The sequence below is a fragment of the Schistocerca serialis genome, chromosome 1 (genome assembly GCF_023864345.2).
Source record: "Schistocerca serialis cubense isolate TAMUIC-IGC-003099 chromosome 1, iqSchSeri2.2, whole genome shotgun sequence".
NCBI lineage: Eukaryota > Metazoa > Arthropoda > Insecta > Orthoptera > Acrididae > Schistocerca > Schistocerca serialis.
Window position 1 is genome coordinate 828,805,782 of NC_064638.1, and position 26,429 is coordinate 828,832,210.

Consider the following 26,429-nt stretch of genomic DNA (forward strand, 5'->3'; position numbering starts at 1 on the left):
GCCTCCCTCACGGGTCGCCTATTGGAGGTCTGTTGCCGGTCTCTCATGGCCTGACAGTGTCGGTGACGCACGTCGCAACACAGCACCCTCACAGATCTACATTCATTCTCGAATACACCTATCTGATCTCTGATGTCCTCGCAACGCGCCCGCCGACGCCAACCAATTTTTACATCGTCCTCCCGTAGGCGGCTCTGCGTATCATAGTAGAAACCAAGTACGTAACTGTCGCTGTCCATTGGCCACAAGTGTAGCAAACGATACACCACCACTTTCTGCCCACCTCCATGTGCCCGACGTAGTATCAAGCCAACAACAAAATATATGTGCTGAGACACCCACCCACGCTATCAGATTAACGGACTATCCCCTTTTCCCAAACTGTCGTCTCCTGTGCACTAATGAACATCGCTTCACGTGCATTTTGTCGTCCAGTGTTTGCCGACCGACACAGATCTTAGCTTGTTACCTCCGCGTAACACGTGACGTGATTGAATCTCAGATCCTCCTCTGTTCGGGTGACTATTACTTTCCCCTCACAAAGTATCATGCACTTTCATGGTTCAAGGGAATGATCATCAACTGCGTCTTCGGTGAAGGGTAGAAAGTGCTTAGTTGCTGGAGGTACCTGCAGAGTGCTCACAACGCTCTCCATAACACACCGAGTTACCGTACAGTCCCTGTAAATTATTTACGCAGTTTCTCCCTCCCCCTCCCACCAGTTGGGGAATGCCAAGCTAAGTTTGACATTCCACACAGCATCACATTGAAGACAGAATGCCCTGAATTTTAAGCAGTGATGAAAGAAAGAGAGGCTGATTTATGCAAAGTTGCATTCATTGAGGAAACAGCGAAATGCTATGAGTCTGTTATAAATATTTTATAGTTCATTGTTGGAGACAGAAAACGCCAATGGCAGTGGACGAGAAAAATCCAGTTGCACCATTTCTTGAAGAGATTCTTTTAGATAAAGTACCGCAGATAATGTACAAATATTTCTTTTGTTTATCCTTTGATAACATTGTGTTATATGGGATTTTCTTTTGTAAAAAATTTACTAATTATAATCAAATAATCAAGAAATAAAAAGGAAAAGTTAAACAATGTGGGTCCTATCGCCTTGGAAGGATTTTTGGGTAAAATTAGGAGCAACGCCTGAAGAGAAATAGTGTCAGTGCCAAGTAGGGGTAGCTTTGATTTTTGCTTCGCTTTTTTTTCTATTTGAAGATGAAAGTCAGTCAGGTAGGTAGTTGGGGGAAAAAATCGGTAGCCTGACAACTAAGAGGTCGTGAGATGCGTTCTCTATTGAGTCACCGAATATATTTTTTTTTTTAACAAAGCTGTCGAGACTTAGTACCAAATCGCTGGCCGTGTTCGATTCTTGGTCGACGCTTCTTTTTCATTCGATACTTTTCCGGTGTATCGATAATACCGTGTTAATCAGACTACTATTCTTTGCCTTTTGGAGGGGGGGGGGGCAAAACGTCGGGAGTTTCGATTAATAATGATAAATAATGTAATAAATATATATAATGTATTGAGTAATCTTCATCATGGTAAAGAGTATAAAAATACATCTACAGTATATTATTCTGTAATACTGACTGTTCGTCTATTCGTAAGCGTTCTCTCAATTAGTGGGATGAAACTTATCGTAGAAACAGGCAAAACAAATATTTCTCACACCACGCACATCAGACGAACAAAATCTCGCCACATTGACATTTTTCCGGTGTATTCACGTTGTCAAAAACGTATCTATCAGATATGAGTTTGCAACTCATACCAAATATGTAAAAGAATGTCCTGAAAAACAGGCAGGAACAACTGGTTAAGGACCAACGCACGAATCTGTAGTGTTACCTTTTATTATCTTCTCCTCATTAGCTATTGAAACAACATCGCTTTGTTATGTAATTTTAATTTTCACCAAAAGCACATTCAACATATCACGGAAAAATACACGTCTTTCGTATCAAGACAAGAGAGAGAGACATCCATTATTTCTTAGAAACAAAAAAACTACGCAAAAGTAAAAAAAAAAAAAAAGAACAAAATTATTTATAAAATCGGTCGCTGGCGCAGCGCTCTTCTGCGTGTGCGATCGTAAATTATAACTTTGCGGAAGTCAAAGTACCATTACAATGCCTCCTCTACTGACACGCTCCGCAAGCGAGCGTGGCAGTATAGAAAATTTACATAGATACATACATATATGAGAAAATAAGAAATTTACATATTACAAAAAATATTTCTGAGCATAATGCTCTTTGCATATCAGTCTTTGTATACAGTCTTTTTGGTGTGTATCTTCTTTAGGAGTCGTAACATTAATGTCTTTGAATTGCAGCGTATTATCGTTGCTTAGCACAGCGTTTGAATTCAGTTCACATGATTCGTGTTTACAATGGAATTAATTCGAACAATAAACATTTCTATTATATTGCTCCAATGTCTTTAAACGTAGTATCGGATTCTGAGTGTGTGTGTACTGCCTGGATCTCGTGCGTGTGACTTGAAGAAAATCCAAAGTTTGTTCAATGTGTCAACACGAAATTGTGATCTCCAGCAGTCGAATTTTGGTGGCGTCTACCGGAGTATAAATGGTCAATGAGGGCACAGGAAACACCTCACTGCCTACGACAGGTGATGAGCTTGTCTTTTACACCAACCTGAAGACCTGCCGGCTTCCACAACACCATACACTTCAAAGCATATTGACACTACGTAAATATTGCTTGACCAGTGTTCCATCACGTTGGTTTCTTCTTTGCATTTTCAGTTCTATTTATATGAATCATGTGCTACATGCACAAGTCCTTTGCAGCTCATTAACATCTCCTTAAAATACATTTCTTGATATAGTAAGTACATAAATATACAAATATTTACAATTAATCGTTACATGAGATAGTTACATTGTTGTCATATGCTACATATACACAATTAAATGAAAAATATAGTAAATTTTTTTACGTTACATTCAATATCATTGTGCTGACATGTGAATTACATTACATTCAGATTGAAATATACATTTTATTTATTTTATTTGTTAGCTCTCTCTCTCTCTTTTTTTTGTCCTCTTATTAAACTAAAATTACATTCACTCATCTCATTCAGTCACTCACATCACTCATATCAACATTACTATTATCACATGCCTCCTAAAGAAAATAATTCTGTTTAGTTCTCTGCCTCCTCTAATGTGTACATGCCTCAATAGCAACTCCTCTTATAACCAAATATCTTATTAGCTATTGGATGGTTCACATTGCTTTCTAGACTTACCTGCATTCATTAGATTGTAAGTATCTGTATAACTTAAATGTAGGCTCATCATAACTGTATATCATATTAATTATCTTCTCCTCAGTAGCTAACATTTTACTGTATGTATTTTTTCAAATGTCTGTGTGGATGTAGACCTCTGGGTTTATGTGTTAATGGATATTCTAATGAATAACAGCCAGGGTGTGGAATATTTGCAATTCGGTATGGTCCAGAGTATAAGATCTGCCATTTCCTGTTTAAATGTTTCAGTTTTGTGGGTTTAGGATGTGTTCCTAGTAAAACTAACTCATCAACTTGAAATGTTTGGGCTTTCCTGACACCTCTGTCATATTTCTGCTTCCTTTCCTTAGCTTTGTCACATAATGTTGTGTAAGCTAGTCTTACCTTTTCTTCTAAACTAACATGATTTGTTGTTGCTGTAAATTTAGGTAGAGGGTCTGCTCATTCATTTCTTTCTGTTTTATCCATAATTAATTCAGTTGGTGTGTATCCAGTAGAAATGTGAGTTAAACTGTTCACTATTTGTTCAAATGGTGCTAGGTATTCTACCCATTTTGTGTGTTTCTCTGGTGTGTGTGTGCTCATAAACTGTTCAAAATCTCGAAATGTTCTTTCTACTGGGTTTCCTGCTGCGTGAAATCTTGAAATTAAAATATGTTTAACATTCTGTTCTTCAATAAATGTCTTCCATTTTAAACTGGTAAAATATGCTGCATTATCCGTGATCATAACTTCAGGTTTTCCTATTCTTACAAAATAATCTGTTAATAGACGTCTGGTAATAGCAGTGGTAGAAACTGAACGTAAAGCATATAATTTTAAATACTTTGTGAAAACATCTAACACAGCAAGGATGTATTTCATTCCTCCACGTGCTTGTGGATAGGGTCCTGCAATATCTAAAGAAATTAGCTGTAATGGCCTCTTAGGTATGATTGGATGCAATTCATTCATGCTTGTGCGATTAGAATATTTGGCTTTCTGACATATGATGCATTTCCTAATATTACTCAATACTCTTCGCCTTAAATTTGGAAAATAGCAATATTGTATAATCTTATCTGTACATTTGGTTACACCATAGTGTCCCCAAGTTCTGTGTGTAAATAAAATAAAATCATCAACATGAGCTTCAGGTAAGCAAACACACCAATGCTGTGATTCAGGGTTTCGTCGGTGAAATAATACTTCTTTGTGTAACGTGTAATATTTTTCAAGATGTGGGTCTGTCCCTGCACGTAATTTATTCTTTATCTGGATCCACCTGGGATCATTGTCCTGCAATATGGCTAACTTCCTGCACATGTTTTTGTAGTAAGGTGCAAATGTACCGTCATACATGAGTAAAATTTTAAAATCTGATGTTTGTTCTGTCACATCTGAAAATTCTTGTAGGCCTTGTGGCAAACGAGATAGAGCATCGGCTATAATGTTGGATTCTCCTTTTATATATATAATATCAAAATAATATTCTTGTAGTGATGCACACCAGCGTGCAAGACGTGGATGTAATAACTTGCATGATAGGAGGAAAGAAAGAGCTTGATGATCAGTATAAAGCTTAGTACGTTTTCCCCATAGAAAGTAGCGAAACTTGCGAAACGCCCATACTATGGCAAGTGTTTCGCGCTCGGTCACTGAATATGACTTTTCGCATTCAGTGAGCGTGCGGCTAGCAAAACTTATAGGTTTGATGACTGTTTGTTCATCTTCTACATGAATTTGGAATAAAAATGCTCCGAGCCCATAGGAACTTGCATCTGTTACTAGGCAAAAGTCTGACGTCATGTCAGGATGACATAACAACGGTGCATTAACTAAAGCATTCTTAATCGCTTCAAAATCTGTCTGATAGAACTCTGTCCATTTCCAAATATTTATTTTGAGTAAAGATAGAAGATGTGGACTGTTAAGAAGGGGGTAGGGTACAAATTTCCTGAAGAATGAAGATAGACCAAGAAAGGCTTTGAGTTGTTTACGATTCTGTGGGGATGGAAAATTCTTTATTGCATCAATTTTTCTTGAGTCTGGATAAATGCCTTCAGGTGATATGATGTGACCAAGGAATTCGATTTCTCTCCTCCCTAATTTCGTCTTTGATAAATTGATAGTGACACCTGCGGCACAAAATTTAGTCAGAAGTTGCTTCAAAAGATTTACATGTTCTTCCCAAGTAGTGGTTGCAATGACAATGTCGTCAACATAAACTGTGATTTGCGATAACAATTGTGGTCCAAGAACAGCATCTAAGGCTTCAATAAATACTCCAGCACTCACTCGTAGACCAAAGGGTAGAACACAAAATTGATAACTACGTCCCTCACATAGAAATGCAGTGTATTTACGACTGTTTTTATGGAGGTTCACCTGCCAAAATGATGAGCGGAGGTCGATACTGGTTAAATACTGTACATTATGAAATTTTAAAAGTTGTTCTTCCAAATTAATAGATTGTGTGTTGATTGGAATTATAACTTTGTTAATTTCTCGTGAATCCAGCACTAACCTTACACTACCATCCTCTTTATTAACTGCTAGTATCGGACTGCAATATGGTGAATGTGACCTTTCAATGATACCCCAAGCTTGCATTTTTTCAATCTCTTTCAAAACTGCGGGTTTCTTTGACCAAGGAATATTATAATATGTTCTACAGTATGTTTTGTGTGGTTTAACATCCATCTCATAAGTATAGCCTCTAATAATTCCAGTTTTTTCCACAAATACCTCAGCAAATTGCTGCAAAACTTCAAGTAATTCAAGTTGTTGTACCTTCGTCAGATATTCAGATTCTGTGCATTTCTCATATAAATCATTAGGTTTAATTCCCTGAGATACAGCTTCATTAAAAGTGAAATCACATATGTTTATTGCTGGTGGATACACAAAATGTAACTGTTCAAATTTACCTTGTTTACTGTTGAAGTTTTTACCCTGTGTTAACTCTATTGTCAGTTGTTGTTGGTTTACAGTTAAATGACATTTCCCTTTTCCTAAATCTATGATTGCTTGATATTCATTCAAAAAGTCAATTCCTAATATGCAATGCATAACTAATTTGTCTACTACCAGAAAACTGTAATTGAGTGGTATATTTGAAAATGTGAAGTTAATTAGCACTTGAAATTTCACATTCTTTGATTTGTTACCGGTGGCACTTATAATGTGACAATTCTGTACTGGCAATGTTTGTATGTTCATTATTTGTTTGAGTTCATTATATAAGGACATTGAAATGACACTTGCTGCTGCTCCTGTATCTAACATTACTTCCACTTCATAACTACCAATCATAACTCGTGTTATAGCCTGAATAATCTTCTTTGTTTTACTGGTACTATTAAAATTTACATCCTGATATAATTCTTTTTCTATTTTCTTACTGTCATCATATCGGAGAAAACAAATCGTCGGTTCCGTTGCGCTCTGCTCCCTATTGACCGTAACTCGAGCGCTTAGCTCGGTCGTCGTTCGTTTTCCGGCAAATTCGGTTGTTGCTGCGGGTTGGGTTCATTGCCCAACTCAATAATATTTACATTTCTGTCGCGCGTCACCCAAGTATCAGCTGTTTGGTTGTTGACATTACCCCGCGTCGCATCGGGAGTTCCGTTAGGTACAAATTGAGGGTTGCTGTATTGCATGTGTCGTGGCGGTTGTCCATTGTGATTTCCCCATACATTATTTCGCCCATGACTGTAACTGGTATTGTCATTACTGTTATTCCTGCAATACATGTTTGGATGTTGTTGGATGTTGTTTCTCTGAAAATATCCTGGATGGTACCTGTTATCCTCTCTTCTTTGATCTCTATAATTTCGGTTCCTTCTTCTGTTGTTATTTTGAATATAACTTATTGTTCTGATTGTAATTACTGTTCGGATAACCATTATAGTAATAATTACTGTTTCCTTGCCAATGCTGCGAGTTGTTTCTCCTAATATTGAATGGATTTGTCCCACTGTAGTGTGAATTGTTTCTTTGAGTGTTTTGTTGTGGTGTCGGAGGCGGATTCCAATAGCCTCTGTCATTTCTGTTGTGCGTACGCGAATTGCTTGGATGGATTGGATACAATTGATTGAAATTCCTGATCTCAGCTCTGTAAACAACATCTATCTCATCAACATAACTGAAAAAATTCTTTATGTTGTCCTCGGACACTCCTATTAATTTATCACGGTAAGGAAATGGTAAGTGGCTTTTAAGTGTTCTAATTACATCTGGTAAATCTGCTGGTTTTGTCCAATATAATTTTTTGTCTAGGTAGCGTTCAAAGTATTGTCGTAAAGTCTCTTTCTTCGGGTTGTAAATATCTGGATTGTATACTTCTCGTTTTAAACTTTGCTGTTCTGTGATCGACCAGAATTCCTCAAGAAATGTTAGTTCAAACTGTTCAAATGTTAAACATCGTCTTTTAATTGCTGCTCCCCACTTAGCTGCTCTTCCACGTAACAAATTTGTAACATATCGAATTTTATCGGCTTATAACCAATGTCTCGGGAAAATACCATCAAAAGAGCGGATGAAAACAATCGGATGCACTTTGTCTTTCTCATCACATGAAAATGTCTGAAAGTATCCATGTCGTACTAATGTTTCATCAGCTACTCTCGATGGTATTATGGGTCCTGTATTTTGTGTCAAACTGTGCATAGTATGTGGTGATGTCTGATAGTAATTTTGATCTTGTGGTAGGATTGAAAATGGTTGATTGGAATTTGTGTCACTCATTGGTAATTCTATTTTCGACTGTGTGCTGGGTCTAGCATTATTATGATTCTCATTTCTGTTTTGGATGTCTGTTATGGGTTTTGGTATCACTGACGAACTTGGTATTACATTCTCTTTAAGTTTACGTACCTCTTTCTGAATATTATCTGTTTCTCCCTTTACTTGTTCCTTTGTCTTATCTAAAATGATCTGTGTCATTGTCTCAAACTTCTCATCTAAATAATCATCACATAATTTGCATTCACGTACAAGTTTTTCTGCTAGAGTTGTGTCATTCTTTAAAGATGCTACATCTGCTCTGTCTTCAAGCTTTTCTAACTTTTCCTGTAAGGATTTCTGCTCCAATGTTACATCATTTAATCTGTCTGAAAGGTCTGTAATCGTCAGGTCTAAGTGTTCTTGGTTTGTTTTTACAGAATTGTGTGACTGTCGTAATTCGTCAACTTAGGTACTGGTTTTCTGTTGTCCAAAAACTACTGTTAACAATTTCTCATTACATCGTTGTAAATCAGTTTTTGTCTCGTCACTGAATTCCACAAATACCTTTTCTTGTCTCGTAACCTTGTCTGATAAGTCAGTAAATTTCCTTCCAAGACTACTGGTGGTTTCTGTCAAGTCGGCAATTTGTCTCGATTGTTTTTCAAAATTTTGTTTTATGTCCCGTGTTAGTTCATCGAATTTAGTGTCAAATTTCCCAATGTCACGTTTTAAATTTTCATTTTTCTCGTCTAAAGCGTCCAATCTTTTGTCAAATTTTCTGTTTTGGTCACCAAGTAACTTCAGAATCTGGTTGAGCATGTCAGACTCCTGTGTCTTAGTTTTGTCCTTTTTTCGTGTCTGATTGATGTCTGGTTCTGAAGTTGACGTTGTCAATGTCACGTTTTGTCGCGTAGTACTCACTCTCCATTCTCCTGTATATCTGTTTAAATATAGGGGTTGTTGTCTTAATCGATCCGGAAAAATTATGTCGTGAACATCCTCCCTATTAAGTTCAATATTCATTGACTGTCGGACATGTTTTGCAATGTGTCACTTTCACTAAGCTCGTCCGCGGAAACAATTTCTACGCGTCTAGCGTCCATCTTGCGATTTTCATAATTAATTGCAAATAAAATTTTCCAATGGTAAAAAATTTTTTTTAAATATGATATGTTGAAATCTGAAATTTATCTTATGGAAATGGATATTTCTATATGATTTCTAATTAGAAATTGAATTATTAAACTGGTACTGAAATTTCCCTCTCACAAATAAATGACTGAATATGCTCTTCACTCACCATTTCCAATAATAGTAGTAAATCAATTTTAACTACAATTTGAAAAAATAATTTCGAAATAAATGGATTGGAATAAAGGAAGTACAGATGGCTGTTTGAAACTGGAAAAAAATGTAAATTTCTGTACTCACCAATTTTTTTCAGTCTTATGTTGCAAATGTAGCGTCAAATATACAGTTTTCAATCCAAAATTTTTCTTTCGCGTCCGTGCAAATTATTTTATGGAACGTTATCCTTTTCCCTTTTTTTACCAAATTAATTTCCTCAGCATGAAAATGCAAATTAACACAAATTAATAATAGGGAAAACAATATTGTTGTAAATTTCATGCACGTAACATTACAATTGAAATGAATGAGACTTAGTCCAAATTCATTTTCTGATGCTATTAAGTGGTTAAAATTAGATAAAATGTCCAAAATTTATAATAACTGCACTTGTATCAAATCCAAACTGCACTTGTATCAAATCCAAACTGCACTTGTATCAAATCCGAAAATTGCAAGTCCTGTCACGGTCGCCAATTGTAGTGTTACCTTTTATTATCTTCTCCTCATTAGCTATTGAAACAACATCGCTTTGTTATGTAATTTTAATTTTCACCAAAAGCACATTCAACACATCACGGAAAACTACATGTCTTTCGTATCAAGACAGAGAGAGACATCCATTAGATCTTAAAAACAAAAAACTACGCAAAAGTAAAAAAAAAAGAACAAAATTATTTATAAAATCGGTCGCTGGCGCAGCGCTCTTTTGCGTGCGCGGTCGTAAATTATAACTTTGCGGAAGTCAAAGTACCATTACAAATCTTAATAGCATCCGTCCTATACTGTATTTCTCTCTCTGCTTTGATATCGTATGATTTTGAAATCGTGCGACGAAGTTCTTTACCTGTCGGGAAAAGGATTCATCACACGTTTGACAGAGAGAGGTACATTTCGGTGGTATCACTTTCACGTTGCAGGTCGGTTGGGCATCGTCATCTACAGAAGTCCAATGGTAGTGCGTCACATATCAATGAAAATGGGTGTCAATACGTTATGTATATTTATTTGGTTATTAATCACACCTCCCTTTATTTTATTTCAAAAAACGGCAAAGGAAAGTATTCTGATTTTCAGAATATTATCAGATACACCGACAAAAATATCGAATGGAAAAAAGGGAAGACTATGGATCGAACACAGACCAACCGTTTGGTAGTTTAATGTCTTGACCTCTCTACCGACAATCTCGCACTGCTAGACGTTAGAATAATGTGTTACCAAGCTACAGCATGAAAACAAAAAACGCTAATAGCTCTAATATTATTAACTTTGGGTCCTCCACTAAATTAATAAAAATGTTTGTTTTTGAACGTTCTTTTGATGTAGAGGATTGCTTCGATTTTCAAAAACTAGGGAGTGTCTAGCAAAAAGCCGAAACACGTGTCCCTTTATTTTCAATATAGAAGGTCCTTCCAAAACTTGATCAAAGTCGGTGACACCCCCTTTCCCCCCCTTGTGTGGGCGCATGAACGCTCTCTTCGTTTGATGTACCGACAACTAGAAGACGTGTCTGGTGGGGCGTGGTCAGCGTGGGCGCGACTTACCGTAATCACGCATTATTCGTTAGGGCACTTTGAAATAACGCTACATTTCACGCTCAGTGCTGTGTAATGTAAAGTGGTCCAACTGAAAAGTAGCAGCACTGCTCGTAAAAACTGGCGAATTCCGAGAACTTCTTAGAGAAGGAAACAGACATGGGCACGATCTTCTTGACACCTTAAAAATAGAGGATGGAATGGCATTCAGGAACTCATAGCGGATGACTACAGAAAATTTCGAAATACTTTCAAAGATGGTTTGGCGATGCGCTTCGAAAATAAATAATTGCAGACTGTCAATTTGTGCTTCCTTCACACTAGCAATTTTTCAAATTGTAATTTTTCAGGAAACACGAAAGATTGTTCAGAGATTTGTATATCCATGAACATTTTTCGAACTTCACACGTAATGCATTAATTTCTAAACAGCAATTGATACCTCCATAAATCAAAAAAGAATATGTATAAAAATGTGTTTAGAAAAAACCATGAAAATGTCGAGTTATTTAAAAACTTACTTAATGCGTAACACATTTATGTACAGATTTTTTTCTCATCATCCACAAATCAAGGAAACAAAGTATATTACATACGACTGCTTTTTAAATATAACTGTTGTAGACTGCAGTAATTACATTAAGACAAACTTGTAAATATTTTAAGTAATTAAATTAATTAATATAGATACGCGCGGGATAACAGCGCCGCCCTCCTCCTCCTCCCCCCCCCCCCCCCCCACCACCATGCCGTCGGAGGTAGGAGTCCTTCCCATAGCAACTTGCCACAATTTTCCAAATTTCCTAGTTAATACATTGATAGTCCAGTGTCTCATTCTGTTTCCCCAAAAGATACATTTACCATCACATTACCTATATTTGCGCTATCCACAACACAATTCCTCTTCAATATATTTTCATATAACTCCATGGCATCATCAGGTCTTTCAATGAACTTCATCAGCTTTGACATATCTCGTCTATTTTCTTTACTGGCATGATTCATTTTCACTTCCTCGGATTCACCCATGGCTCTGAAGGATTTCTGGCCTTCTTTCTGGATCTCTATTACAGTTGACTTCCCACAATATGTATATCTAAAAGTAAACTTGCTCTAAGTTTCTCACCATCTGTTTCATCATATGTTAGTGTCAGCTGCACAAAAGCCCCTTGGATTCCTATGCATGTGTAATCGCTTGGAAGGTTTTGTGGCATACAGCGAGTTTTAGAATAACGGAGGGCATTTCGTAGCTTCTAACCATGGAAGTAAATGGGTTCTGAAACAACTCTTTTCTGAATAAGAAAGACTGATATGTCAGGTGGTATATTCTGTAAAAAACTAATTTTGGCCATTGTCGAAAAAAGCTAGTTTTGGAAGCACGGCTTTCAGTTTGGACTTAGAATTCACTGCACAGTCTTCGAACAACGGGCAGTGTTCCTTGACTTCGAAGTCATTCGTACAGTACGCAGTCATTTGAGAACTACTGCATGGTGAAAAAACTTGTGAATCCAAATTCTGCTATTTTTAATTTTTTATACGAAAAGTAAAAAGTTTCGAAAAGTTGCTTCAGCGAAGGATGTACCTTTAACAAGGAAGTTCTTACAGTAGCTAAACAGATGATTCAACTTTCAGCTTTCTGCTTCCCTTAACCGTAGATGCAAAGACGATTCTTTGCATGACAGGACGAATAAGTCGGCCACAAAGACTCAGACAAAGAACTAGGGCAATGCTCCTGAACAACTGTCACGGGTTACACTTCTAGGTCGGCCTCTGTGGCCGAGCGGCTCTAGGTGCTTCACTCCGGAACCGCGCTGCTGCTACGGTCGCAGGTTCGAATCCTGCCTCAGGCATCGTTGTGTGTAATGTCCTTAGGTTAGTTAGGTTTAAGTAGTTTTAAGTCTAGGGGACTGATGACCTCAGATGTTAAGTCCCACAGTGCTTAGAGCCATTTGAAGACATCAAGGTAAGCCACGTTTGTTTCTGTTTCATTTTCTTTTATTCGTGGCTTTCGGACTAGATTCACACAGTATTCGCACAGAATGTTTACGTTGGTTGTAAACATATTAAAACAAATTAAATCGCGATGTACTTCCATCATTGCCTCGAGATCTCACTCCAAACGCAAAATACGAGTACATATGAAACAGGTAACATTCATGCCTCCTAAGAAGTCTCGTGGCGTGCGCTGCTTACATCACTTCAGTTGTATGGAACTAACAATTTTCAGTTACCTAACATTGTCCTAAGAAATTTATGTATAACTCTACGTAGCAGGCCGTAAACAAATTTACCGCTACGCCAGACAGATCATCCGGCTGAAGACAATTAACGTTAGCCCCACCCGTGCGATTTCGGAGTGGGTCGCTAGTCTCTACTACGTGAATACAACTTCGGTCCTGTGGGACCAATGTCTCACTGCGTTCATTTTTCATTTTCTGCTATTCTATTACTGGAAAAAACCTGCCACAAAATCCGTTATAGCTCTTTGGTGATTTCCCTTTTCATATTGGTTTCATTATTGAAAAGCGTTCCAGTGGCGTAAGCATCTGTGACGTCAAAAATTATTCTTAACTAAGAAATGGAGCAATTTATCACCAAAAATATCGCAACAGCCTTCACTGTTTACTATAGCAGTTTCTGTAATCTAAGGGCCCTACGATATAAATAATATATCAGATGTCAATTTGTGCCACACAACCAACAATTTCCCATTATTCAGCTTTTATTTTTTCCGATTTTCATGCTTATATCAGTGCTTGATTTTACTTACAAATAAAGGTTTCTATAATACTGCGATGCGAATTCAGGGTCACTGTTTTAACCATCCAACGGTGCTCTCGGCTTTTATCAAGATCAATGTCTTTTTTAAATTAAATCTGTCTACGTTGTCTATGATACAACATTACATCACCTGACAAAGTTACTTTACAGTTATCACTACCGACCACACAGGAAATAAAAATACATTTGTATTGCTTTCCCTCTTTGAGTGGCTTAAATAACGGCCCCACAGTGCATTTAAAAACGTATTCGCATATTCAGTTTGGTCATGAAAACTCATTAATCGTATAAAAATAAGGGGGGGAGAGGAATGTTATATTGTTATATCCCAACTAAACCATCGTAAATTGCACTACTCCAAATTTATTCAAAGCAAGTCATAATCTATACGTTTGCATTAGTTACTTACAATTTTTTGATATCCAGTGGTATGTTACACAACAAATTAAGTACAAATGTTCCGTTTTATGCCCTACTGCAATCGTAAATTTTATGATAGTTTAGTAATCTAGAGTTAAGGAGAAGCAAACAGAAGTGTGCCAGCACGCATTTCGTACCCATTTTGGTTTAATTTCAACAAGAATGCTACAGCGTGTAGGGCCAGCACTACCAGTATCATTTTTCTACACACGCAGTGGCCGGTTCACCAGCTACCGCTCTGGAATGCGCTCCTTCTCCATTATGTACTACTTTCGCCTAGTGTTGACAAGAGACTCTCCTATTAACAATCACTTAGCTTTTATTTGTATGTCTACAGCAGACGTAGTGTTAGTTATTTGTCTAATGCAGTTTATTTTCATTTCAACTCTGCTTGGATTAATGAAAACTTACCGCTGGTTTTTCCAATACGGTCTGTTCTTAAACGTCTGCATTAAGTTAAAACCACAATGTCTAGAAATAGGTCATATTTAATAGTGCTCAAAAGAGAAAATAAAAGCCCGTCGAGACGATGTTAAAAAAACAATGGAGACAGATACAATCTTGAAGTGACCAGCTACATGCCAAGAACAGACATGTATTAAATTTACTAATAGAAGCTAAATTGGAGAAAAGTCTGACGATTTAAAAGTGTAAAGTGGTACCTAATACCGCTGCATAACGACAAGGGGGGAATATTCTGACAGTTCGGAAGTTCATTGACGACACGATGCCAGCTGTGAAAATAAATTGAGCGTAGATTCTGGTGCTGCACTCCGTTTCACTATCATCGTGCGGTACACTGTATAGCCTGCTGTTTATTCGGAGATGGAAAATACACAGGACATGATGCATAAATAACGAGCGGCAAGGTCAAAGTTAATTAAACTTGCGCTACACATTTAAAATCATGTATTACTTACAGAATGTGGAAATATGGCGAAACCATTAATACAGTTCTCGATGAAGGGTTGTTGGGTTAGGTTGTTTGGGGAAAGAGACCAGACAGCGAGGTCATCGGTCTCATCGGATTAGGGAAGGATGGCGAAGCAAGTCGGCCGTGCCCTTTCAAAGGAACCATCCCGCCATTTGCCTGGAGCGATTTAGGAAAATCACGGAAAACCTAAATCAGGATGGCCGGACGCTCTCGATGAAGGGCGTGATCAAATGAAAGCTATAATTTCTATAACACTAGATATAACAAGGACATTTAATCTATGTAAAATTCCTTTCTGCAGCCATTGTGAATACGAAATAGTGGATCAGAGTAATAATATCTTAATTTAATAGACCTCTTCAGGTGTGATCCTGTTCTGAGGACACGTTTTTCAAATGAAATACAAATTTGAAACCAAATTGTGAACCCACAAATTCAAAACGATGTGAAAACTGTTAAATGATTCTATGTTGGAACGGATCTTTAGCGAAAATGAGCAGCATCAGTTCTATTCACTTACTGAAGACCTAACCCCCCGATGTTGGGAAAGGACCAACTTAGTGTTGTAAGATATTTGTACTTACATATAAGGAAACCTGATAGAAAGGAGTGAAGTAAAGTAATCGTTTTTAAGATTCCGTAAGGTATGGGACCAAGATGCTGAGAATGCTGAAAAAGAAATACCTGATTTAGAAAAAATGCGACTGGATAGGTGCTGAGGTCAAGGATATGATGGTGCTTCATGTGTCAGTGGCAAGTACTCAGTTTTGCATTCCAGAATCGAAGAACAGGTCCCAAATGCTGAATTTACATGTTCTTCAACACGAAACTTTAATATGGTACTAAATGACTTCGTGAAGATTGTAGCGGAGCTGCAACAGTCTTATGAGAAAGTACAATGCATTCATGTTTTCTTTAGTACTTCGATCGTTCGAAACAAACGAATCTGTTGCAACTGTGAAGTTTTACAGCGACTCTGAAGAAACTGTTCCCAGCCAATTGCTCTTCCAGATTTTGTTGTTCTCAATCAAACAGAATTCCATACTAATTTTTAGTGTTTATCCTATGGGATTTTAAAGCATAAGGAAAAAAGCAAAGAGGAAAGAAGCTTATAATTTAGTAAAAATATGGAAACTTTTGATTTTGTCCTACGTCTCAATTAAAAGTCAGACTTTGGAAAATACGAAGCTACTTTCCAAACGACTGCAGTCCCGTAATGGTGAGTGAGTGTTTGAAATCTTATGGGACGTAACTGCTAAAGTCATCAGTCCCTAAGCTTACACACTACTTAACCTAAATTATCCTAAGGACAAACACACACACCCATGCCCGAGGGAGGACTCTAACCTCCGCCGGGACCAGCCGCACAATGCATGACTGCAGCGCCTCAGACCGCCTGGCTAATCCCGCGCTACTCGTAATGGTGATTTAGAGATTCCGTCTCCACTACTTCAAACTGTGAGAAACAATTTAGTCACCGTAATAAACAATTGAGATTGTTGTAGAAGCGAAAGTACTTTCAAAAGTTTGAAGCTTGGATACAAAGTACAAGTAAAAGCGTATCAATTTAAAGTAAAGAAATGTTTGGACGAGCTTTCTGCAGATCTTAGAGTTATGGATATGCTAAAGTCTTCTGAGGCCATAGTTCTAATGCTATACATATTTCTATCAACAATATTAAACATTTCACCAGCCTTCAGAATGTTAAGGATAATTTTTATTTCTTACATCCTTTTCAACATTTTAAACTAGAAAGCGAAGAAAACAGAAAAACTGGCTAAAAATACGCATCATATTTTACGTTAAATCTTTCACATGAACGTATTCGCATAAAAACTCATGTCGAAAGAATTAAGAAAGAGAGGAAACTTGTCAATTACAGATATCGAAAAACGTTTTTCTGTTGAAAACATTTCTCGCAGGTGGTCTACGTGATGCGTGCACAGCTCTTCAGCTGTACCTTTGTATATGACTATGAAAGTCATTTTTACTATGAAAGTCATTTTCTAAATTGAAACTAATCAAAACGTTTCGTAGAAACTCAATATTCTAGTGTAGGTTGTGTGCTTCAGCAGTTGTAGGCGTTCACTGAAACTGGAAACTATCGTTCACTTCACTTGCATGACGTTGTCTAAAAGTTTGTTGAGTGCCACACGTAGAATTGGAAAAATGTGTGTTCCTTAGCATCTAGCCTCACTTCACAAAACTGAAGGCGTTGTTTTCTACAAGGAGCGCACCAATAGATCAGTTTATTTCACTTTTAAACGGAATTACGGTGTGTGAAATTCTAATTTTTTTCATATTTATTCTTTGAAGGTTTGTTACTAAACAAAGGCCCAAAAAATTTATTTACATGAGGGAGGGGGGGGGGCGTCAAAACCTTAGTTACGGCACTGCCTCTTGTATTAATGTAAGGCGGCTTGTCACCCGATATTGTTCCGCATCGCCTCTTTGAAATACTCCTGTTAACTCTTGTAACCCTAAATGTCTTATGCTATAATATCATTAATTGAAAATGCCTCCAAACTTCCGGAATCAACACGTGAACCTGCAACAGTAGCTTCAGTCAACCAAGTACTTTGAAGTATAGACATTGTAGACTCGGCTATATGCCTTGAAATATTCGATAGTATAACTATATTGTACCGGGTGATCAAAAAGTCAGTATAAATTTGAAAACTTAATACACAACGGAATAATTTAGAGGTAAAAATTTACACACATGCTTGGAATGACAAGGAGTTTTATTAGAACAAAAAAAAAAGTATTGCTAGACGCGTGAAAGATCTCTTGCGCGCATCGTTTGGTGATGATCGTGTGCTCAGCCGCCACTTTCGTCGTGCTTGGCCTCCCAGGTCCCCAGATCTCAGTCCGTGCGATTATTGGCTTTGGGGTTACCTGAAGTCGCAAGTGTATCGTGATCGACCGACATCTCTAGAGATGCTGAAAGACAACATCCGACGCCAATGCCTCACCATAACTCTGGACATGCTTTACGGTGCTGTTCACAACATTATTCCTCGACTACAGCTATTGTTGAGGAATAATGGTGGACATATTGATCATTTCCTGTAAAGAACATCATCTTTGCTTTGTCTTACTTTGTTATGCTAATTATTGCTATTCTGATTAGATGTAGCGCCATCTGTCGGACATTTTTTGAACTTTTGTATTTTTTTGGTTCTAATAAAACCACATGCCATTCCAAGCGCGTGTGTCAATTTGTACCTCTATCTACATTATTCCGTGATTTATTCAATTTTCAAATTTATACTTTTTGATCACCCGGTATTTGTGCTATTCAACAGGCCTCTACAACGCGGAGGAGATGTTATAGATATCATCACTATGTTCCTCTTTACAGGAGCTTGAAGGCAGTTACCATTGAGATTTATGATGCGGCATATAAACTGCAGGTTTTTAAATGGGGGACGGGGGAGGGATCCTAATGTATTTAAATGTTGTGCATGCACCAGAGCACCAGTTCAGAATTGTATGTACAATAATAACTATCACTTTCAAGTAATTCTCTAGGAATTTCCAACATTAAAAGTCAAGACAAATCAATAATGCTGTGTCATCAGTCTTCTTTTTCAGTTTTCGAAACAAACCATTTTCACACAGTAGTGTTGTAACTGCCATCATTTTAGGCAGCACCAGTTTATCATACATATTTTGCACGAAACTGATTGCATGTTATATTTCTTGCAGAATCTCGATGACGCTGTCCTGCCCGATGGATCTGAGGAGGTACCCACATGACGTCCAAGTGTGCTCCCTAATGATGGGATCCTGTAAGTCTGGCATAGATTACACGTCGTAGGATTTTATTTTTGTAGACCACTTTTTTGGAGCTTTTATGTTACTTCATGTTTCTTACAATTATTGAGGGAACATTAAACAATCGCAATACCTATCTTCAAAAGTGTATTTGTCCATTAAGGTTGATTCCACGCTTCATCTCGCTTTCCACATATGGCAACATCTACAGGACATTGAAATACTTTTAAGATTACTGCGAAAAATTTAGTGCTTGTGAAACCACATGCATTTAGGGGAGTACTGTTGTTAAAATAAGTAGCAAGCATCAGGAACAGGCCCATTATTATGCTTGAGCCCAATAGTACGATTTACGTGTCATACAAATCAGAAGGCCGTAAAAGATTTTTAAAGACTGGTAATGTTTTATCGTTTTTAGCTAGCGGTTTAAGTCCAGAGCAAAGCCGTTGCTTCAGTAGCGTGGCTAAACAAACATTTTAGTGGTAGCTTTAGTTGTTAAAGTGTCATGTTGGGCACAATTTTACATAGTTTAGCCGTTAACTAGGCCCCACAGCAGAAGTTAATTTATGTGATAACGAATATCATTGAATCTCACATCGGTCATTAATTATCGTTTCTTATATTTCATAATATAAAATATTTGCAATTAAGTGTAATATAAGCAACGGACAACAAAAGATTAGGTGCCCCATGCACATTAATTTAAATCCAGTGCATTACAAACGTTTTATGCTGACTAAATATCTCTTGAAACCATAACTAGATTGACTGCAGTTAGCCTTTGCAGAAATTGTTACAACATTAACATTTTACTTTGCATATTACAGTTCAAAAGGGGAAAATAATACGCTCATTGTCATAGTTAAAATCTCAGTGCCACTATTCTAGGATTTTGGTAACACAGACAACCAGCACATTTTTGAATGTCACTACCAGATAGTAAATGACGGCTGAGATGTTGTGACTTGGGGCACAGCATACATGGATTGACAGCATTTACAGGTGCTGCACGTGGCAGCCGAACGGCAGGTAATTAACTTTTCATAACTGTAAATGACAACGACATAAATGTGCCAGCGTGTATAAAGCTGACATGGCCTAAATCCAAAACATCTGCACTTGATAATGGACTAATAAATAAAAAAGTTTAATTTCCACTGGCGTAAACATGTCTTTGAAGGGCAGGCGTCTATCAGCAATGAGTCCAGAAACAAAATTTCAGAAATAAAGTACTGACCTATCCCCCAGTAGATATTGAAATGCCGACAGTGAAATGGCGCATCAGGAAGATCTCTCGTTGCCTTGCAAAAATTTTCTCTGCATGTTGTCTCCTTGCATCTGATTGCCCAGCTTGTATTTTTCATTCATCAGTCGAATTATTTGTTGGTCATCATTCTGTTGTATCCGTCCTCTTTTCTCCCATTAAATAAAACAAAGACTAAGAATTTCCCCCCTCCCCCCCCCCCCCTAAAACCATTGCTGGGCAACCTTGAGTAACAGATTCTTCTACAAGCCCAATGTCCTTTCGAATACTCAGTCTGATAGGCCCCTTCAACCACCAACACTACATACTGCCATGTCCTAGAGATGAAAACACAGTGTGCCCCATCTCGTTCACCAGACAACTAGACAAACAAAAGCTGAAGTTAAATGGGGTGGAATTGTCAGAGGAAAACCTTCCTCTTATTGCCTGGCCAATGCTTCATAGTCCGAATAGCATGCTTTTTTTCTCTGCCTCAGAACGACATCTAACACTGCTGACATTAGGAGCCATAACATGACACAAGTGAGGTTTCTTGTTATAAAATCTATGCAAACTATGGTTCCTTTGAAGATGCTGCCTGTCAAAATACAGAATGGTATGTTGCAGCATGTTGTTAACAACTGATCAACGCAGTTTAGTAATAGACAACAGTTTTACTAAGTTTTCACTAAAGTCTAAGCCAGTTTAGCTGCTTTCTAGGACTGCAATTAAATGAATACAACTGAATAACAGTTTTTGATCCAGTGTTAAAATTAAAAAGCAAAACTAAAACACAGAGTAGAAATTAGAACATGGAACAAAGGCCATCAATGGCTTCAGTGGAATTTACGGTAATGACAAACAGCTTTGTAATTGAACTGAGGTCCACGATCTCAGAATGATCCTGACAGATTCTGAACTGGTGATATAGTGACTGTGACGAAGCGACGAGTGGTGTTCGCTGGGTACACAAAAAGGCTGTCTGCTTGGAGATGATTGATTTCGGGCAGTCTTATGCTGGACCATGAGGAGGTGCATCTCTGGGCCAGTTGATTTATCTCATCCCACAGGTCTCAGCACTGCTAGATGCGTTATGTCATTTAGTATAATGGATCTGACAATTATTCTTTGTATGCATAAGTACAGCTACACGAGAGTTGGAACTTTAAGAGTGGCAACTACAGGGTGGCGCCCGAAATGTGTAACCAATTGTTTCTTTCACAATTTAGGACGCACATTAGATATCCCGCTGGGATCTCTACAGCAGTACCAGCAGAGCTTGGAAAAACAAATGAGTTACGAAATAACGTGTAATTCACGATACTGGCACTAGGAGACTAGTAAGCAGCAATGGCTGACAATGGAAGACTGAAGACACAGCAACGATCGGCAATGTGTTACTTTCTCATGAAACTAAAAACCTTGTGACTCAGAGGCGTTTTCGACAACAGTTTAACACACGATGGGTCCCTTGCAAGAAAACCATCCACAGGTTGCACGATAAATTTCTACAGGAAGGAACAGTATCGGAAGCGAAGTGACCTCGGCCTAAGCCTGTTTGTTCGCCGAAGAATATTGAAGCGGTAAGAGTTGCTGTACAGAGAAGTCCCGGGAAATCGTGTAGAAAGGCAGCAGTGCAACTGGGAATATCCAGACGCTCCGTTCAACGCATTCTTGAAAGTGACCTCCATTATGTACCCATACAAGATGACCTGTGTACAGAAGCTCACTGAAGAACACAAGCAGCAGAGACTACTGTTTGTTCAGTGGGCAGAGGATAGGGAAGAAACTCTTAACAACGTTTGGTTTTCAGACGAGGCGCATTTTTATTTAGACGATATGGTTAACAAACAAACTGTGCGCTTTTGGGCCACTGAAAACCCACAAGTGCTTCATGAACGACAACATTATGCTCCGAGGATTACAGCGTGGGCAGGAATTTCCAGTCACGGACTTATTGGACCCTTTTTCTTTGAATAAACTGAACAGCGAGCGTTATTTGAGCATGTTTCGCAATAGCTTCACTCCACAGCTTCTTGCAACTGCCTTGCCCTTCAACAGGCAGTGCTTCATGCAAGATGGAGCAAGGTCACATACTGCCAACACTGTGTTGGAGTTTTTACATGAGCATGTCGATATGCGGATCATTTCACTCAGGTTTCCAGGTCGCTTCAATGACGGACAAAATTGGCCCCCCAATAGTCAAGACCTCAATCCATGTGTGACTTTTCTTTGGGGGTAACCAAAGGAAAAATTTTTTCCCGAAACGTCCACGTGATTTAATGGAGCTCAGAAGACTTATTCTTCAAGCTTGCAGTGAAATTACGGAAGACATGTGCCAGAGGGTAATCAATAACTTCAGTGTTCGTTTGAAGGAAGTTAAGAAACGAAATGGTAGACATAGTGAGCATGTGCTGAGTTAGAACAAATCTCCATGGACGGCTCTTCATTGTAGTACATGTTCCTTTCAGATTCATTGACAAAGTTTATATTCAAAAACAAAATGGTAACATTTCGTGCATCACCCTGTATTTATTTACAGCTCATACAAAATAGATACGTGTTTCAAAGTTTTACTGACCTTCAGAGTAGTCACGAGAATTGAGTATAACCCGTTGCCAGCGATATGAAAGTCGTAGGATAATGTTAGCAGTGCCAGTTGTGTTGACAGTTCGAGCGGCGCGTTCTATTGCCCGACGAATTTGTAGCAGTTCTGAAGCAAATGTCGTGAAGTGTTTCCTTCACTTTAGAAATCGAGTTGAACTTACGAGGGCTTAAGTCTGGCGAGTGCAGTAGGTGGTATAACACTTTTAGCAGCCCCATCGGTCAAACAAATCAGTAACAGCTTGCACTGTACGTGCTTGAACATACACCTGCAAAATGATGGTCATGTCTTGCAGAAAGTGTCATCACTTCTGTCTCTATGCTGTTCATTTTTGGAACACAACCTACAACCAGCTTAGAGACAGAAGTGATGACACGTTCTGCAGGACCTGACGACCATTTTGCAGGTGTGGTTGGGCTGCTAAGTGCTATACAACCTACTGCACTCCACTGCATTAAGCCCTCGAGAGTTCAACTCGATTTCTAAAGTGAAGGAAACGACGGCATTCGCTTCAGAACTGCTACAAATTCGTCGAGCAATAGACCGCGCCGCTCGAACTGTCAACACAACTGGCACTGTTAAGAGTATTCTGCGACTTCCACATCGCTCGCAACGGGTTATACATAATGCTGGTGACTAGTAAGAGCTGTAAATAAATAGTTGCCAATATAAAAGTTCCAACCCTCGTATATAATTGCATGACAACGATGCTGCTGGACATTAAGACCTGTAAATAAATATGGTTTAGTCTGAAGAACATTTTCCGCGAAAATTCAGGCATTTAGAGCTCGCACAAAATACAGTGAAGAATCGTATTCTCGTCCTGAGAGCTGGGCGAGCCCAACTCTGTTCCGAAGGGGAGGCCACCTCAGCTGATTGATACTTCCCAACCTAAGCACTGAGTGATCTCGGTGCTGTCTCTTTACTACATAGCACGTCTCTACAGTCTTCGTGCACCATAGATCTGAGAAAAGTTCTGCGTAATCAGACACAAATGACTATACGCAATGCCGTTAAATTTATGTTGGAAGAGGCAAATGATGAATCCCAAATCTCGTTAAACTATGTGCTTGGGAGGGTAACAGGAACCGGTAACTATTTTAATCAAACAATATACATTGTAAAGAAAGAAGTGGAACAGCTACAAGTACATTCCAAGATCAGTGCGGCCATGCAACATTATGCCAACGTACCATCTGCATCACAAAACCTATCATGTTCCACTATGTCCTTGCTTTCATTGCGTGTTCCAATCTCTCGTCATATCAAAGCACATCATGCATTCTCGAGTAAGACCGTTTTGTCCGACTAGGTGCTGTGATATGGAGACGCATAATGTTGCATGGGCATACATATCTCCAAATCTTTGAACACAGTACATTACCATTAACATTATGGTGAGCCTGTGCTCCCTTGTTATGTGCATCCATTCTGGTCTGATTCCATTTTTATGGACGACAATGCGCGATCGCATCGAGCAGCGCAGGTGGAGGACCTCTCGGGAAGAGATGACATGCGGTGAATGGACTGGTCTGTCGATCCCCCCCCCCCCCCCCCCCCCCCGACTTAAACCCCATCGAGCACGAGTGGGATGCATTGGGGGGCCGTTGCAGCAAGTCCACGCGCACCAACGACTGCGCTGTTGGAGGAATGAAACGCCCTGCCACAAGAACTAACTAACTTCGTGACCGAAGAGAAAGCACGTTGCAAAACATTTACGTCTACATACATACTCCGCAATCCACCATACGGTGCATGGCGGAGGGTACCTCGTACAACAACTAGCATCTTCTCTCCCTGTTACACTCCCAAATAGAACGAGGGAAAAATGACTGCCTATATGCCTCTGTACGAGCCCTAATCTCTCTTATCTTATATTTGTGGTCTTTCCGCAAAATATAACTTGGCGGCAGTAAAATTGTACTGCAGTCAGCCTCAAATGCTGGTTCTCGAAATTTCCTCAGTAGCGATTCACGAAAAGAACGCCTCCTTTCCTCCAGAGACTCCCACCCGAGTTCCTGAAGCATTTCCGTAACACTTGCGTGATGATCAAACCTACCAGTAGCAAATCTAGCAGCCCGCCTCTGAATTGCTTCCATGTCCTCCCTCAATCCGATCTGATAGGGATCCCAAACGCTCGAGCAGTACTCAAGAATAGGTTTTATTAGTGTTTTATAAGCGGTCTCCTTTACAGATGAACCACATCTTCCCAAAATTCTACCAATGAACCGAAGACGACTATCCGCCTTCCCCACAACTGCCATTACATGCTTGTCCCAATTCATGTCGCTCTGCAATGTTACGCCCAAATATTTAATCGACGTGACTGTGTCAAGCGCTACGCTACTAATGGAGTATTCAAACATTTCAGGATTCTTTTTCCTATTCATCTGCATTAATTTACATTTATCTATATTTAGAGTTAGCTGCCATTTACACCAATCACAAATCCTGTCCAAGTCATCTTTTATCATCCTACAGTCACTCAACGACGACACATTCCCGTACACCACATATCATCAGCAAACGGCCGCACATTACTATCCAGCCTATCTGAAAGATCATTTATGTAGATAGAAAACAACAGCGGACCTACCACACTTCCCTGGGGAACTCCAGATGATACCCTCACCTCCGATGAACACTCACCATCGAGGACAACGTACTGGGTTCTATTACTTAAGAAGTCTTCGAGCCACTCACTTGTGAACCAATCCCATATGCTCGTACCTTAGTTAGGAGTCTGCAGTGGGGCACCGACATGTACTGCGACCACTGGTGATCGCTCACCCTATAGAGAACCACGTCCTGTTTTCTGTAATGTCCAGGGGATCCTCATGAATCGCAGTGGGCTTCAGTGTAATTGTTGTCTTTGAATAAAAGGGTCGTTTCCTTTCGTCTCATAGTTTATTTCTTCACTTACTTTCTCTGTCATACTGCAGCAGTTTTTTTTCTATGTGTGGTTCAAGTTTCATCGAGTTATGTAACTTGGCAGTGTTAGATTATTCGAAAGTTACTTTCGTCCATTCACGTTTTGCACTCTAGTGTATTTTTTGGCCGATCTACTTTTTGTATTCCGCCTGGAAGGCGGCGCCTGGGTAGGAGCAGGGAAAGGTAATACACGTCGGTACTGCAGTATGAATTTAAATCACCTTTACTCTAGTAAAATGAATACATAACTTGGAATGAGGTGCGAAGTGTCCCAGCCGTCTGCTCTATATGAAATGGGGAGAATCTGTAGCGATGTTCGTAGAGCTCTCCAGCGCCGGCTAGAGGGCGCTGTCGTTGGTGTCTGTCGTAGTGTCAACCTAAGCCATGGCATTGTAGCTGTTAACACCACATCCCTCCTACCTGAAATGACGGCCCGTCGTTGAGTATGGTTTCTGACGGCGGGTGGAGGGACCCAAGGGCGGCGCAGCTGAGGGGGCGGACAGCGGAACTGCCGGGACGCGCTGTCTACCCGCGACCTCGAATTGCTCGCGAGTGGGCGAGGAAAACGCCCCGTGGAAAACCTGCCCAGGCCGCGCACCGCTTCTGGGTATGCTCGGATAAGGAGGCGGAGCAACGACCTCCATGGGCGACGGCGGCGGCGTGACGGCAGCCTCAGCGTTCATCGGTTCCGGAACCGTGGAGGAACACGGCGGCGGCAAGAGACGCCCATCCGATGCAGGTGACCGGACCGGCAGTGGCGACGACGGAGGCGCGTGCGACGGAGGCGCGTGCGGCGGAGGCGCCGTCGGTGGCGTCGTGGGCTGAGTCGGTGGAAGCCGCGAAGCCCCC

The 26,429-nt window shown here is 39.4% G+C and overlaps 1 protein-coding gene across 1 annotated transcript in view; it reads left to right on the forward strand.

Annotated features, from left to right (window-relative positions):
• LOC126458302 (glutamate-gated chloride channel-like) overlaps window positions 1–26,429 on the forward strand; it is a 233,787-nt gene that overhangs the window by 106,921 nt on the left and 100,437 nt on the right. Inside the window, exon 7 of the mRNA XM_050095248.1 lies at window positions 18,733–18,815. Within this exon, the coding sequence (XP_049951205.1) occupies window positions 18,733–18,815 (83 nt within the window). The remainder of the gene's footprint in view (window positions 1–18,732; window positions 18,816–26,429) is intronic.